Here is a 17,247-nt window from a genome sequence, read left to right as displayed (position 1 = left end):
CGACAAAGCAGGGGAAAAACAAAATAAAAAACCCTACAGGGTGGCTGGAGTCAGGGGACTCCCTGTGCTGCAGAGTGCGCACCTGGTCTAGTGGGGGGGATGAGGTGGGAGCAGCGGGGGAGAGAGAGAGAAGGGGGGCGGCCAGCACTTCAGTGGAGCACTCGCCATGTGGCCTCGACTGCCATGCTGCCTGCTGGGAGGGCTCCACTCCGCTCCGGTCGGTGGGGAGAGAAGGACGCGGGCTGCCTGCCGAGTTTGCTGCAGGGCACTCCTGTCCTCCATGCCGCTGCCCCCTACAGGGCGGCCGAAGCAGCGAACAAAAACCAGCCGTGCCGCCCTAGGTTTGGGCAGAATGCCAACCTGTAGAATCTGCCGCCCCAAGCATGAGCTTGCTCAGCTGTTACCTGGAGCCAGCCCTGTATGGTAGATCTCAAATCAACGAAGGCTACACTCAGAAAGACCTCAAGACTTCTGGAATATGTTGCTCAAACAGTTTCACTTTTGTTTCTGCTGCATGTCCCTCCCTTCTCACATTTATCTCCAGACTTCTCCTTGTCTAGATCTATTTTGTCCCCAACAATCTTCTGTTCATTGAACTTTTTGAAACGTTGCACTTTTAGAGAGAGGTAAGGGATTGACTCTGTGTACACAAATTTGCAGAGGGACAATAGGGTTGAAGTCTGTTATTTCTCACCTCTATATATTATTTATTTTAAAACGTTTTTTGCTGTTAACAAGCATGTTATCTCTGGACACACAAATCCACAGTTTGAGAACTGCAAAACTAAGCATCTCTGATGGTATCTTCTAGACTGAGCACTGAGTCCCATTGGGGAGATAGAAAGATTAACCTAAATAATCTATACAGCAATCTGTAAAATTGGGTCTCTAATCCAAGAACTATTGGAACTCATTTACAAAACTTTTTCATCAACATTCCACGAATACATTATCTCATACTGTAGAATTAGAATTTACAATCTTAGAATTTAGATATCTTTGTGCCATAATGTATCTTAATTAAAACTATCTTTAGATAAAGTGCTTTTTAAGGAAAAAACGATCAAAAATCCAATTAAAATAAAAATACCTGATTTTTAATTTTTTAAATTTTTTTATCCACTCTGCTCCCTAGTGAAAGACAAAACTGCACTGTATGTACTGCATTAAATTAACAGCCAGTTGTACATTGCAATGGGCTAGAAATTAATGTGCATATGGTAATTTCCATCCCAATAGATCGCTAAGCTCTTGAAGTAATACAGTTGAAATGCCGTCACATTTGGGGTATGGATGGCAGTGTTTAAGGGATACATCACATGCTGTACAACAGGCAGAGGTACCTTTGAATGACAAATCACAATGTTCACAGGTGGCCACTGTCATAAACAGATTGTTAAGGGTTAGTGTCTCTTCTACCTGTAAAGGGTTACAAACAGGGAACTGGACACCTGACCAGAAGACCAATCAGAAGACAAGATACTTTTAAATTTGGGTGGAGGGAAGCTTTTGTGTGTGTTCTTTGTCCGTTGTGTGTTCTTCTCTCCGAGGGTCTGAGAGAGACCAGACATTACTACAGGCTCTCTAAGTTTCTTTTCAAATAGTAAGTAAAAACAGGCGGTTTAGGCTTTTTGATTGTTTTACTCTATTTGCAATTGTGAATCTGGCTGGTTAAGTTTTATATGTGTAGTTGCTGGGAATATTTTGATTTGTATTGGTACTGGGGGGAAAGTCTCTTTCTGATATCTGTAAGCTATAGGACCCTGTAATATTTACATCTTGAAGTTACAGAGACAATTATTTACTTTTTCCTTTCTTTTATTAAAAGATTTCTTTTTAGAGAACCTGATTATTTTTTTTTCTTGTTTTTCTTGTTTTATTCCAGGGGATTGGGATAACTCACCAGAACGGGTGGGGGAGACGGGAGGTGGGAGAGAGAATATCTCTCTCTGTTTTCCTTGAATCTGTTTGCCTCTTTGTGGAAGGGAAGGGAGATGCTTCTCTGTATGGTGATTTAAGAGGTTGGATCAGTATCTCTCAGGATAGCCCAGGGAGGGAAATTCTGGGAGGAGGAAAGGTGGAGGAATGGTTTATTTCTCCTTGTTTTAAGAACCCAAGGGATCTGGGTTCTTGGGGTCCCCAGGGAAGGTTGGGGAGGTCAGAGTGCCCAAAAACACTATATTTTTGGGTGGTGGCAGTGCAATCAGATCTAAGCTGGTAATTAAGCTTAGAGGATTCAGGTGCTACTATCTCATTTTCTGAACTCTAAGGTTCAGATCTGAGAGGGAATGCTATGACAGCCACAAACTGGGTGTGTCTCATTTTGTGGGTGCCCAACTTGAGATCCTGGCACTGAGCACTCACAGCAGCAACTGAGTCCATGGGATCTGTGATTTGAACATATGAAGTACTCCTATGTATTGCTATTTATTCTGTAAAAACCTGGTTCTAGGTGTCTCAAATTGAGCACCCAAAGTTAGTGGATACTTAATCTCTCAGCCTCCATTCCCCATCTGTAAAATGGGGATAATACCATCCCCCTCATATCACAGGGCACCCTTGTTTTCTCTATCTATGCTTTAGAAACTTCAGATCTAATCCTGGGGTAGTTCTGTATGGTGCATGCCTCTGTGGGGGGGATGAAAAGTAGGTATTTGGAATGAAAACCTTATTACAAGGGATTAGAGTATTCAGGGTGGGGTTTGCCCAGAACATAGAAAAGAGCATCTGTGAAAATTAAATTTATTTGTTTGTGAAGCACTCAGATACTGTAGTGATGAGTGCCATAGAAAAGCCTATGAGGAAATTAATAATTCTGTCTTCAGGTTTTAAATACTGCCCAGTAAATGAGGCCTCAGACTATACATTGAACAATGAGGCTAAAATTAAATACAGTAGAACCTCACAATTACAAACACCTTGGGAATGGAGGTTGTTCCTGGCTCTGCAATATTTGTAACTCTGAACAAAATATTATGGTTGTTCTTTAAAAAGTTTACAACTGAACCGTGATTTAACACAGTTTTTAAACTTTACTATGCAGAAGAAAAATGCTTATTTTAACCATCTTAATTTAAATGAAACAAGCGCAGAAACAATTTCTTTATCTTGTCAAATCTTTTTTTAAATGTTCCTTTTTGTAGTTTTAGTAGTTTGTATAACACAGTATTATATTTGCCCTTTTTTGGGGTGGGGGGGTGGTGTCTCTGTTGCTGCTTGATTGCATACTTCCAGTTCCAAATGAGGTGTGTGGTTGACCAGTCAATTTGTAACTCTGGTGTTTGTAACTCTGAAGTTCTGCTGTAGCTACCCATTGGTTGAGCACAGTCCATCAATATACTGAATGAGGGAGGAGTCCTATGGAAAAACCCATATGTGATTGTGTAATAATTGATTGTATCATAAGTAGGGCTGGCAATTACTTGCAGTTAACTCACATGATTAAGTCAAAAAAATTATTCGTGATTAAAAAAAATTAATCATCATTAATTGCACTTTAAACAATAGAATACCAGTTGAATCTATTAAATATTTTGGATGTTTTTCTACATTTTCAACTATATTGATTTAAATTACAACTCAGAATACAAAATATACAGTACTCTACATTATTTTTATTATAAATATTTGCATAGTAAAAATGATAAAAGAAATAGTATTTTTCAGTTCACCTCATACAAGTACGTTAGTGCAATCTCTTTATCGTGAAAGCGGAACTTACAAATGTAGATTTTTATTTTTTAAAATTTTTGTTACATAACTGCACTCAAATTCAGAGGACGTGCTTCCATGCTGATAACGCTCGTTAAAAAAAGTGTTAATTAAATTTGTGACTGAATTCTTTGGGCAAGAATTGTATGTCTCCTGCTCTGTTTTATCCCCATTCTGCCATGTATTCAATTTTATAGCAGTCTTGGATGATGACCCAGCATGTTGTTCGTTTTAAGAACACTTTCACTGCAAATTTGATAAAACACAAAGAAGGTACCAAAGTATTTGGTCAGCTTCTTGAGAAAGGAATGTGCAAATTAAGTGCCCAGTCAAGAAGCACTTAAAAGTCCATGGATCTGGGAAGGTTCCAATCCACATAAGAAGTCTACAGGAGGACGTTCAAGGTAGCAGGTAAGCAATGGCTGCTGCCTGTAAAAACTGAGTCACACATGGACATGTGACTTGCCCATGTGACTTCATCTTGGAGCTGGACTTTGCCCAGGAGAGAGGAGAAGGTCTCCACCCACAAGAGAGAGTCTATTTAAGCTGTTGGGAGACCCCTCCATTTTGTCTTCAGCTGGCTCAAGAGGGATACCTGAAAGAAACTGGAACAAAGGACAGTAAATACAGGGGATGTGAGTGATTACTGGAACCCAGACTAGAAGGAGACTAGTCTGTAAAAGGAAGCTTACTGGGTGAGGTTTTTATCTGCATTCAGTTTTCTTAGACATAGACTTGCGTGTTCTATTTTATTTTGCTTGGTAATTCACTTTATTCTGTCTGCTATTACTTGGAACCACTTAAATCCTACTTTCTGTATTTAATAAAATCACTTTTTACTTATTAAGCCAGAGTATGTATTAATACTGTACATATCTCTCTATCAGTGTTACAGAGGGTGAGCAATTTTATGAGTTTACCCTGCAGAAGCTTTATACAGGGTAAAACAGATTTATTTCGGGTTTGGACCCCATTGGAAGTTGGGCATCTGAGTGTTAAAGACAGGAACACTTCTTCAGTTGCTTTCAGTTAAGTCTGCAGCTTTGGGGCATGTGGTTCGGGGCATGTGGTTCAGACCATGGGTCTGTGTTGGAGCAGACTGGCGTGTCTGGCTCAGCAGGACAGGGTGCTGGAGTCCCAAACTGGCAGGGAAAGCGGGGGCAGAAATAGTCTTGGCACATCAGTTGGCAACCCCAAAAGGGTTTCTGTGATCCCACCCGTCACACCACGATCCTAGTTGCTTGTACTTGTATTCCCTGATTAGACTAAGAGCCTCTTGTGTTAATCTCACCAACATCCTAAAACTGCCATTGGTTATCTTAGCCCTTGGCTATAGGAGGGGTTATCCTAGTTATGCATATGATGGCTATATGGACTCGATTTGGCTAGAAGGCACACTTGTAGAATGGAATGGTGATTTCTTTCTTTTATTGCCTGTTCTGTGAAATCACTCACTAAAGGATGTGTCACAGGGTGGAGTAGGCAGAGTGTGGTTAGAACCAAGCTGGTTGAGCCTAGTTCAGCCTTGTGTTAACTCACCCAAATGTCTCTCCACTAACTCTCCTTGGTATTGGTCCCCATGTTGATGTCCTAGCATGTACATGAGTAACTCACATTAATACTGAGTTATATGCCTGTAGGGAGAAGAAAGCAGATCTCCGGAAGCGCTCGCAGTAGCGCGCTTTGTTTCATAAAGCCCCATTCATAGAAACAGGGTGACCCTGCTAGGAGTCCTATTGTTGAGCAGGCTGCTATACAGAACTTAAAATGCCTCCAATTCATGTGATAGACACACACAAATGCAAATAACCGCCCCCCAAATTAATAAACTTGGATTCTCATTCACCCTAACTGACGTAGCTCTGTTCCTTTGTGACTGGTCTCATGCATGCAAGGGGGTATCACATCGTAGCTGGCAGATAAAGCACAGCGGGTCTGGAACAGACTCATTTGGGTGTGAATTTAGTACTTTTATAACGGGCCAGACTGACAGCCCTTGAGGTGGAAATCCAGTGAGCCACAGAGCAGCCATAGCACAGGCAGTGTCAGGGCAAACTTCCCCATGTTGCCCTACTATCATGAAGCATCAGTGTCTGGAAGCTGTGACTAAAACCAATGATTGGGGTTTAAACCCAGACAAATTCAAATTAGAAATAAGGCCCAAATTTTTAATAGGGAGGGTTATCAACATTGGAACAAACTATCAAGGAAAGTGGTGGAGTCCCCATTTCATTAAGTCTTCTCACCAAGACTGGATGCCCTTCGGGAAGTTGTGCTTTAGCCAAACACTAGTTATTGGACTTAGTACAGGAGTAAGTGGATGAAAGACCTAATGGACCCTTCTGGCTTTAAAGGCTATGGAATCCATGTCACAACTCTCACGTTGGAGGTAGTGCTATAGCAACCCATCCTGCGAACCCTGCAGCTTCAGGGGGCCTCAGATCCAGTCTGTAGTTTCAAGGCTATTTTAATTGATGTAGAGGAGACCAAATGTAGTGCAGTTATGGAATACTTGGAATTATATGGTCCTTTTGTATGTTCAAAGTGCTACTGCAGATGTAACGTAAACAGAAGAGAGGACACACAGTGGTTGAACTCCTTAGGCACGTACACTGAGTTTCCTACAGAGATGGTATATTCCATAGCCGTAACTGGTCGAGAAACACTCCAACCCAACTCGAAGCAACAGAGATTGTTGCTGGGGTGAGCTTTTGCCTTTCTGCTTTACAGTTGCAGTTACTTGTTGTGCTGCTACTTAAAATTAGGTGCACAATGCGTATGAATGCTCTTTCATTATAGAGACTAACGAACTTAAGGAATTTTATGATGTATGGTATGGACTGCAGTGCTCCAAGTGCCCTGTCAAGATCACTAGATCAGAGAGGGCAAAGGTCTCACAGCCCTTAACCTAGGGGGAATGTAATAAGTTGCCTTTCAATTAAGTATATGTTATATTGCCTTTCAATTTAGTTGAATGTCCTCTTGTTGTTGTATTATGATGATTGGTGGTGGCTTATGGGAATAGCGATATAGCCACAAAATTCTTGAAACTCATGAGAAAAGCCTTTGGAAATATGGTGAACTGGAGAGAACTGAAACTGTGACTAAAAACTTAATCTGTAATTAACCAGACTTAACAATCATTGCTTGAAATTGAGAGACAACACTTGCCAGGTGTATTTGAAAGAATTGCGGCCATTGTTCTTCATTCAGCTGAAGGGAACCTAGTGTTTTGTGGATAAATGGAAAAACTTAAGTGTGGAAATGGAAACTTCTTAGGCCAAGTTGAGTTAATGGCTAAATTTGAGCCTGTTATGATGGGAACATGTAAGATGGACCTTCACTAAAGAAAAAAGACACAAGTACTTAAGCCCAGCAATACAAAATATTATTTTAAGTTATCTCAAAAGATAACAGGTGCAATTATTAACATCATAAGATTAAATATTAATCCATTATTTTGGACATCATATCTGATATCAGCCACGAGGAACAAATGTGTCTCATTTTGAGGTATGTTAAGATCCAAGAGACAGAAGTCAATATTGAAGAGCACTTCCTGTCATTTCTGAATGTGCAGGAGACTACTGGAAAGGCTCTGACAGATGAAATTCTTCTGGAGTTATCGAGACATAGTATGATATTTGATAAGTGCAGAGAACAGGGCTATGATGATACAGTTGACAGGAAAGGACAGCATAAAGGTGCAAGCTTGTTTAGTTCAAAAGAACAAAAAGACACTTCTTTTTTTTTTTGTTCCTTGCTGCTGCTTTTCCTTAAATCTAATGTTGAGTGATGCAACAAATTCCTCAAACTGAACCCCAGCAGGGTCAATACAGTCCTTTAAACTTTCCAAGATAAAGAACCATAATTTATAGGTTAAAAGTCTTGTGGACAAGGCTGTACCCTCATCTGCTTTATACATACTTAAGAGTTTTTGTGACGCTCTTCTCCTGAATAGAGAAATGGCCTCAGTGCCCCGTCCAAGACGTTTCTTTTGCTTCTGAGCACTGTGCTAAATGTCAATTGGCCTGGCTACTGCCCACTACTAGAGAGATGATGGCATTTCAGTAGTGGGTGCAGTGAGAAGTGTATATACAATAGTGAATGTTAGGTGCTTGGCCTTTTCATTTATACAGTGCCCCATCTTTGTATTCTCTGACCAGTTACTTTCCCCTCATTAATTGTAATAGGAGTGTACAATGGCATTGCAGCCATGGTCAACACGGAATAGGCTAATTCAACTCTTCTGCTTGAGGAAAGACTGAACAAGGATTTCATGAATGAACCTATGACAACTGCATTTTTTAAAGCAGACTTCTGCCTAATCTAATAGGAGTAGGAAGAAGAATGAAGCAGTAGGAAAACTGACTGTTAACTTTTTAATACCACTGCTGTATATTTTCCCATCTATTATAAAGCCTTCAGTACTGATGAGAGACAGAGGCCCCTTTCTTCCTTCCCTCTCCCCTTCAGCTTCAATCACCAAAGGTTTGGTCATTCTTACCTGACCTAGTATTTCCTATCCACAGCTACTGTGGCTGACTTTATTTTATTCACACAAATAAGTGCAATCTTTTCCCCTTTTGCAGGCATTTACCAGAAAAAATTAAGAATGACAATCAGCTAAAGAATATGAGTGGGCAGTGGTTTTATGAAGCAAAGTCAAAGAGGCACAGAGATAAAATACACGGAGCCGATATCGTTAGAGCATCGATAAGAAGAAAACCCACAACAACAGGTAAGTTTATTTCAGGGATCCTGTATAGTGACGATCCTCTTAGTTAGTGCACCTAAGAAGGTGCATCTTTGAAGGTGCTGTACAAAAATAATGCAATATCCTCCTGATCAAGAATTGGGGTAGAAGAGGTATGTTTGCTGTTTATTGTGTGAAGTACATTCTTCTTTCAATACATCCTGTTAATACTAACTACAAAGGTGGATGGGAAGGATTGTCTTGTGCTTACAGAATTGGACCCTTTCACCGGGGTTCTGTTCCCAACTCTGCCGATGGTTCCTTGTGTGACCCTGAGCATATCATAAGGGCTCAGACGACCTCTGATTTGGGATGCCCCAGCTTTTGGGTGCTCAACTTGAGACCCCTGAAGTCTGGTGCTTTTTATTTGTGGTGGGTGATTAGAGATGAGCAAGCAGGTACTGAATACCATTTGAAGCATCTATTCATGGGGTAACATCCCTGTGGCAAAAGGAAGTACTGTGCTGTTAATTAAGTTGTTAGTAAAGTGGCTTATATTCATCTGATCACGCAGTGTAAGTCCTAAAAAACTTTATTCATTACTAATGCATGCATAAGGGTATATTCTTTTCTCTAAACTTAATATCTTTTCTCATGTAGCTTTTATTATGCAAACAGCTCTGAGCATTGGAAGATTATTTCTGTAATTAATTGAGTTTAGTGCATCTTTCTGAGAGAACCTGTAAAAATAAGGTACTTCTGTTGTCAGCGTTTGATGGAACTTGTGATTCTTATTATTAGCTTGGATTCCATTTGATTAGACTGTGTGCTTAAGTAAAGTCATTTGCTGTGCTAGAAAATTTACCTATGTCAGTTCCATGGACTTCAAAGTAGCAAATTGTAAGGCTTGTATAACTAAAACTCATCGCTGTTTTTGAACTGCATGTGCGAAAGTTTGTGAATTATCCTGCCTTAATTCTTATTAAACTGATTCGCCTATCTTTAGTGCAAGTGTAGAATAAATATGGAGATCATGTTTGGTTAGTGGTAGCCTGATCACTTTGAAAAGTACTCTTGTCTGTCTGTATGAACAAAAGAAGGCCTAAAACAAGGAGAAATACAGGGGACCAGAAATGGGCAAGAAGAGAGCTCATTTTGTTCTTCCTAATTTAGAACTGATTAACTGATAGTCCAGAACATTTCAGATTGTGGGTTTAAGCTCTAGGTAAATAGTTTCTCTGTCTAACAGAGTTGTGTCAGGCACCATGCAACTTGAAGGAGCAATCATTTATTCTCAACCATGCAATTACTTGAACTGGCAAGATTACGTATTAAGACATTCAAAACTGGCTTAAATCTGGCTTGTAAACTACACGGAATTGTTTAGCTCCAATGACTCATAAGTGATTAAACAATTCCCCTCACAGCAATGCTCTGTGAAAATGTACACCTGAATGTGGCAGTTCTATTTCTGCATACTGAGAATTAATCTTGTTTTCAAAAGCACTGCGGAAGTCTAGAAAGCAACAGAAGGCCATATAAAAATGTTCCTAAAAGTTCATGGAATGTTTTGTGACTTCAGCAAAGTAGGATTTCGCCTCCCTCAAAAGAAAGAGAGAGAGAGAGAGAGAGAGAGAGAAAAAAAAAAGCCCAACCAAACTCAAATGTATGATCACCATTCAAGTTTTCACATACTACTTTATATTTCTTCTATTGCAGTGATTCTCTGTAGTTTCCATCCAGGGACAACCTCCTTCCCCACCCCTCCCAAACACACCAATTAGCTGGGGTTCCAGGACCCCCTTCAATTTAGCAATATAGGAAGGGAACAAAGTGGTCCTGCCATCTTGACACGCATTCACTGAGAACCCATGTTTTACAGAACTCTCCTTTTCATTTGACCACCAAATATTGTGGGGTTAAAATTCCTCATTGTACTGACATTCCATTCCATTGGCATTTAGCTGCTGTAAGAAATATAAGAACACCACTGCTAATTCATTGGTTGCAGGATATTTTACAAATTAGAATTGCTTTAACATTTAGGACTCTTGGTGCAGTGGATATTGCAATTGGGGATGTTAAAATGAGAACTCCACACACTTATTTACTCTAGATGTTTCGATATACCCTGACCTGTAATCCTAGCACAGTGTGTTTGTGAAATAAGTTTGAAACCTATTGGAACTGCTTGTATTTACCTGCAGTGGAAACCTGCATGAACATAATGGGAGGTAACTTTGGTCTTGTTTCCTATTTTAGCTGAGCGGAGTCAGAACAAATCAGATAAAACAAAGAACAGTTGGGTGAACAATGTCAATAAGGAAGTTTCTGTCCCAGCAGAGCTGTCTGGTATCAGGGAAGAGACAGAAGAAGGGGAAGTGAAATCCAATCAAAGGTAAGATGATGTTCTCTGAGATGGAGTCAGTAACTTTACTTTTTGTGTATTACTTGTGACTTCTGTGTTTCCTTTTTCAGCATTTCACATAAATATTTCTGCCATTTAATGCAAGGGGGCTTTCAAGCCCTGAAAACGTACCATTGTCATCAAATTGCAATGGTCTGCCAACACTTACTCAGACTGGCCTGGAAATTCACATCTGCAGTAGCTTGACATGTCATGGTTTTGTGCATTTCAGATGTTCCTGGAAGCACTAGGACAGCCATATTTGGGAACTTCGACTCTGAGGAGACAGGCCAGGGGTTTATAAAACACAGCCTCACATGTGTTCATGTAAACACACACCATAGGACAGGTGGAGACTGAAAGCTGCCTTGGATGTATGCAGTCTGGCTTGATTTCCAGAAGTGACTCAGGGAATCTTCCATTCTCCAGTTAGGATAATGGGCCAAACTGAGGTACTAAGGTTCTGGCAGCCACAAATAGTGGGGTAGCAGCCACTGGATTTTTCCATTGAGTGTAACAGATAGGATGAGGTGGCTTAATTGAGAGCAGTTTCTTGTTACTTTGGTGCTGCTAGCATGACTGTGAGCAGACTTGGAACTAGAGCAGGAGTTTGGAATATTCATTGGGGAAGCAATGTGATGCTACCACCCTGAGACTTCTGGACAAATGTTAAAGCAATTCCCAGGATAGATTTGCTTTCATTGAGAACATCCTGTTTGAGATATTAAAAAAATTAGACACAGTTAGGTTGAGAATCCCAGATAATTTCAACTGACATGGTAAAGCCCAGAGAGAGGTGGGCTCGGAGGTGCCAGGACCTGACCTACAGAGGACTTTATAGGTTTTGGGGCTTGTCTGATTTTATTTTATTTTATTTTTATATAAGCATCTCCACCTATTCCATTTATAGCTGGAAATGAATTGGCACGATCATTAGAGTGAAAGTGAAATATACTCTTTGTGAGACACCCATAGAGTGCAGTAATCCACTTCAGAGGTGACAGGAGCAGGGAAAGCTGTAGAGGAGAGGTTCCCAAATGGCGGGGTGGAGAGGAATGTTGGGGGCGTGTGTGACTGGGGCCTGACCAGCCCCTATGGAGAGGCGGAGAGGGAGTACCACCCAGCTCCACTCCTGTCCCTACCCCCAGCTTTGGCCTCAGCCCCCTTACCCTGTCCATGGCCCAGCTGCGGGGGGGAAGGGTGGATGGGGGGGGAGGAGTTTAGGGACTACTGCTTTAGAGGTCTCCAATTGAAAAGAAAGGTGGCTCTTGCCTGCCACTTGTACAGTTGAGGAACCAACAAAACCTCTAGACTGAGAACCAAAGTAACCAAAGGTAGAGCATAGTCTGTCAATTGAAAGGGCAGCTTTGCAACAGCAATTCTCCTCCAATAATTTTAAGTTTAACAGTGGTAATAATTATGATGGTCTATGGAGCAGATACCTAAGCGACGTATTGAAGGCTGCTGCTAAAATTGACATTGTTAGCTACTGTAATTAGTTTTCTTCAATTGGTTCGTAGCATTAAAAGATGAACGAATAACAAATTATTTATCACTTATGGAGAGTACTGGATAGCTGCTGCTTTTCCTTTTCATGTTGTTTAATCATAAAAGCTTATTCCACAACTTCTCAAATGCTAACCTGTGTAGCCCACTTTGTTAATTATACAGTGATCATGGAAAGCAAAACTATATTCTGAAACCAACAAAAGCCTTGTGCAGTACTACTTGTACCATCACAATGTGGATCACGTATTGGTTAGGTACCTGCTATGGGACTGATTGGAAAGGACAGACTTTTGCCAGGAGACTCTCTCTAACAGTATTTGGTGATATGTCAAACTTAACTAGCTTTTTTTCTTTTTTAAGCAAGTGAGCTGCTATCTCAACATTTTTAAAAAGCTATAGGTTTTTCCCTAAATGCTCATTGCAACAAACTATGGAATTTAGTTTTCTTTTTGCTTTCTGTATGGATGTAAAGGGCTAGTTCTGAAAGCAGCTGTAACTGGTTCACATATTGTAGAGTTGTTTTTCTCCAGGGGTAGGGGGAGATCTTAATGACCTTTTTATTTCAGGTCATAATTCCAAATTAGTGTGAAGCTGAATAAATTTTACAAACCGTATTGGTCTCCTGTTTACTGCTCCAGCCATGTCAGAAAATGTCAGAGTTTTAGACACTTTGAGAGTAATGGAACTTGCCCTTGCCCTGTGTCCTTCAGTGGGGAACATAGGCGGGTAATTCCTATTTCTAGCCAGTGGAACTGCAGTGTAGAGAGCTATCCAATTCACATAGCAGTTGAACTAGTTACAATACTCAACACGTGAACAGTACCTTTCATTTTTTCAATTGTTGACTCTTACAGCTGATTTCAGAGACTGAACTAGAATTCATGGTTTCTAGCTCCCACATCATGATGCCACTTCTAAAGCAAACTTATGCAGTGCAGAATGGCTAATGGAAGTGTTTGGAGACAGAACCCAGAGAATGAATTGCAATATATAGGCCAAAGCCTAGTATTTAATTACACATTTATGTAACATAGATGCGAACACCAACTCCTGCCCTCCAAAATATGTGGCTAAAGCAAGGGAAAGTAGTAGTGCTAGAACTGCACTGCATCACTTAAACTATCACCCAAGTTTTTATATTTTTATATAAATGAGGTGAGCACACAACATTGATTTGAGGGAAATGCAGGGAGAGACCAGCCCTTTAAAGACAGCCTTTTTTTCTGTCCCCTATAGGTGGACTTCTTCTGAAGTACTGTTCTGACTGGCTGTGTGCCCACTCCTAATGGCAGGAGTTGATTTCAGGACATGCTGGATTAGCAGCCTAGCCAGGGTGCCAGGAGGGGCAAACCTGTATACTGGAAGCATTTGTTCAGTCTTCAAAGACAATAGATCCTTGAAGATGTGTTCGTTTTTATGTATTTCAGAATGGAAGGAAGGGGCAACTGACTGTAGGCTCTCTGAGATGTGGCTATAATCAGAAATGTGGACATAGTGTAATTTTGGAGTCTCTTGCAGGATAATAGGGTAAATGTTTCAAAAACACCAGAGCCATTTTCAAAAGTAGCTTAGGCATTTAGCTAAAGTGTGACTGATAGCCAATGGGACTTAGGCTCCTCAGTTGCTAGTATGCTTCTGAAAATGCTGCTACTCTTTGATAGCAATCACAGTATTTTGAGTAGAGAATGGTGCAGGCTACAGACCCAGTCTTCAGTCTTTACATAGGCAAAACAATTGTTGACCTCAGGATCTGGCCCTGAGCATATCTCGGGGAGATGTAGATGGGAAATGAAAAAACAAAATCCCTAAATCGAGACAAACTGCACTTATGACCATGAATGACTTAGGAAGGATCAATCCTTTTCATTGGGAGAACTCCCTGTATAAGGACCAAGGGCCAAATTCTGCTTTCAGACGAGTGAACACATCAGAGTCAGGTGTAGTCTGGACTTAATAGGAGCAGAATATGGCTCTTTAGGTATGAGCACTTAAGCTGTAGGGTGGTGCTCCTTTTTTTTCTCTTTAATGACTAACTCCAATAACTAAGCAGTGTTTGTCTTGGTATTTCAATTCCCATGATACTTTCTCTTGCATATCATAACCTTTGTGAGCTGGGTGTGTGAAGTGTGTTTTTGGGGGTGTAACCTTCCACAGAAGGAATTTCAAAAGAATGACTCAATCTGTCAATATTTTTTCTGTCTGACGATAGATCTAGAGTGTAAAATATGCCATCTAAGGAAGGGCAGAGTCCAAGTTCTCCTTTCTATGTTCTGAATCATTGTGTTTAAAAAAAATAATTTCTTAATCCTGAAAAGGCACTTTGGGCTAATAAATAACACTGTCTGCGAACAGTAATCCTAGAATCTGCCCCAAAATTTATTCTTAAAATGCAAATGGCTTAGTGTGTACGAAAGGGGCTAGATCTTCTGCTTATCCATTTAACAGGTACAGCATTAGCAGCAGCAATTGAGACTTCCCCACATACATTTGCCATTGTGGCCTATCTCTGATTTTGGAGGACTCGCCTCTAAGATCAGATGAGTTCACTTTTTGCCCTCTCAATCCTTGACCTATCTGAAGAGCCTGCCAGCAAAGGGCACCCCAATTCTAGGATGTTTCTTGTGAGGTGACTGGGACTAATTCACAGGCTGCTGAACACATTTGCTACTGACCTGGGTTGGATTTGAGCCATTGCCATAGATTCATAAAGTTTAAAGATGGGAAAAGACCTTACAAGGTTGTCTAGTCAATCTCCTGCCAATGTAGGATTGTGCCCTACAACCTGTTTTCCAAATCTTTGTCCATCTTCTGTGACTAAGTCCCACTTCTCTCCCTCTAGGGTCTGCTCTATGGTAGAGGTACAAAATCAGGTAGAATAAGGAAATCTTTTCCTCTTATAGCCTTCCTCTTATAAGCCCCTTCTCTCTTCTTCTGCTCTCCATCTGTAGGCATTTTATTGCTGTTACCATAGTGCAGTGGTCTCCAAACTTTCTACGCACAAGATCATTTTTTGAATTTAAATGCAACCCAGGATCTACCCTGCCTCTTCCCTGAGGCCCCACCTCTTCCATGAAGCCCTGCCCCACTCACTCCATTCCCTCCTCTCTGTTGTTTGTTCATTCTCCCCCACCCTCACTCACTTTCACTGGGCTGGGCAGGAGGTTGGGGTTCGGGAGGGGGTGCAGGCTCTGGGATGGGACCAAGGGGTTCTCTCCCATGCTGTGGACTCTGGGTTGAGCCTGGGGTAGGAGGTTGGGGTGCAGGAGGGAGCTCTGGGCTGGGGCAGAGTGTTGGGGTACAGGAGGGGGTATAGGGTGCTGGCTCTGGGAGGGGGGTTAGGGTGGGGGTGGAGGATTTGGGTGAAGGAGGGGGGATGGGATGTTGGCTCTGGGAGGGGGCTTGTGTCTGGGGGAAAGGTTTGGGGTGCAGGAGGGGGAATGGGGTGCTGACTCTGGGAGGGGGCCCAGGGCTGGGAGCTGGGGTGCGAGTTCCTGCCGGGCTGCACTTATCTCAGGCAGTTCCCAGTCGGCAGTGCAGCAGGGCCAATGCAGGCTCCCTGCCTGTCCCAGCTCCTGGAGGGGGCCAATGTGCTCCTGCAGCCCCTGGGGGTGGGCATGTGGCTCCACGTGCTGCCCCTCTCTGCAGGCCCCCCCCTGCAGCTCCCATTGGCCACAGTTCCCTGTTCCTGGCCAATGGGAGCTGTGGGGGTGGTGCTTGCAGACAGGAGCAATCTGTGGAGACCCCTGCCATCCCCTGGGGCCGCAGGGGCATGCTGGCCGCTTCTGGGAGCGGCGTGGGGTTGGGGCAGGCAGGGAGCCTGCCTTAGCGGCAGCCCCACTACACTGCCAGACTGTCATCTCTGGCCACTAAAAATCAATTGGGAGTCTCCAAGATTGACCAGTCGATTGCGCTCGACCGGTTGGTGACCACTGCCGTAGAGTTATCTGAGCATGTTACCAGAATGACTTGATACGTTGATTATGGCAGGGTAGCTGGACTCTTGCTCCACTCAACACTGTCCGTAACTTTCTGTGGGTACCTCTAACAGCTGTGTAAACCTGGGCTCAAGCGTAACCCCCCTTGTGTCCACACCCATTGTGCTAACCTAAGGCTTGGACTTACGGTCCCTGTACCCTGAAGGTTTGGAGGGTCCAGGCCCATGTTAAGCTGGGACCTAGGGTCCAAGTCCTATTGCTTTCCTGATTGCATGTGGCCTTGGTTGACTTGGGTCCCGGGAGTCCGCCGGATGTATCTGAGTTTCCGCTTCCAGAGGAACTGTGCTGTAGGCAGGCAGCCAGCGCAGCAACCGGAAGCACCGTTACTACCTGGCTGAGGGTGCTCACCCTTCCTGCTCCTCACGACAGCAGCTTCTCCTTGCTTCTGTGCAGAACTTGCCCAGAGCAGGGAGCAAAGCTGACAGGTGGGAAGCCGCTCCTTACTGCCATGATGGGAGTCATCCCTCCCCTGGCCGTGCTGAGCTGGGACCTCTGCTGCTCCCTCTCCTGCAGGGTAGCCATTTAATCCCAATTCTGCTCTCTGGCCCTTGCTCCCGGGCCCCCTGCTCCATTCCCTGTGTGTGCAGGGGCGCCCTGACTGCGTGCACTCTCAGGGCGGTGAGTGGCAGCCAACCCCAAAACCACCCAGCAGACGGCTCTTTATCCATGTTTGCTTCCATCTATTGAAAATTAGCTGCTGCTTCATATTCCTGGGCTGATTACATAACCTCAGAATGGGATGATAATCTTAATTTTTTAAAAAATATCTTTGCCTATGCCAGGGGTAGGCAACCTATGGCACGCGTGCCGAAGGTGGCACATGAGCTGATTTTCAGTGGCACTCACACTGCCGGGTCCTGGCCACCGGTCTAGGGGGCTCTGCATTTTAATTTAATTTTAAATGAAGCTTCTTAAACACTTAAAAAACC

The 17,247-nt window shown here is 42.6% G+C and overlaps 1 protein-coding gene across 9 annotated transcripts in view; it reads left to right on the top strand.

Annotated features, from left to right (window-relative positions):
• SYTL2 (synaptotagmin like 2) overlaps positions 1-17,247 on the top strand; it is a 64,833-nt gene that overhangs the window by 14,769 nt on the left and 32,817 nt on the right. For all 9 annotated transcript variants that reach the window (XM_030558706.1, XM_030558699.1, XM_030558690.1 and 6 more), the window contains exons 2-3: positions 8,304-8,452; positions 10,670-10,805. In XM_030558706.1, the coding sequence (XP_030414566.1) occupies positions 8,304-8,452; positions 10,670-10,805 (285 nt within the window). The remainder of the gene's footprint in view (positions 1-8,303; positions 8,453-10,669; positions 10,806-17,247) is intronic.

This window comes from Gopherus evgoodei, chromosome 1, assembly GCF_007399415.2.
Source record: "Gopherus evgoodei ecotype Sinaloan lineage chromosome 1, rGopEvg1_v1.p, whole genome shotgun sequence".
Taxonomy (NCBI): Eukaryota; Metazoa; Chordata; order Testudines; family Testudinidae; genus Gopherus; species Gopherus evgoodei.
Note: the sequence above shows the minus strand (reverse complement) of the source record. Positions and strands in the feature narration are given on the sequence as shown.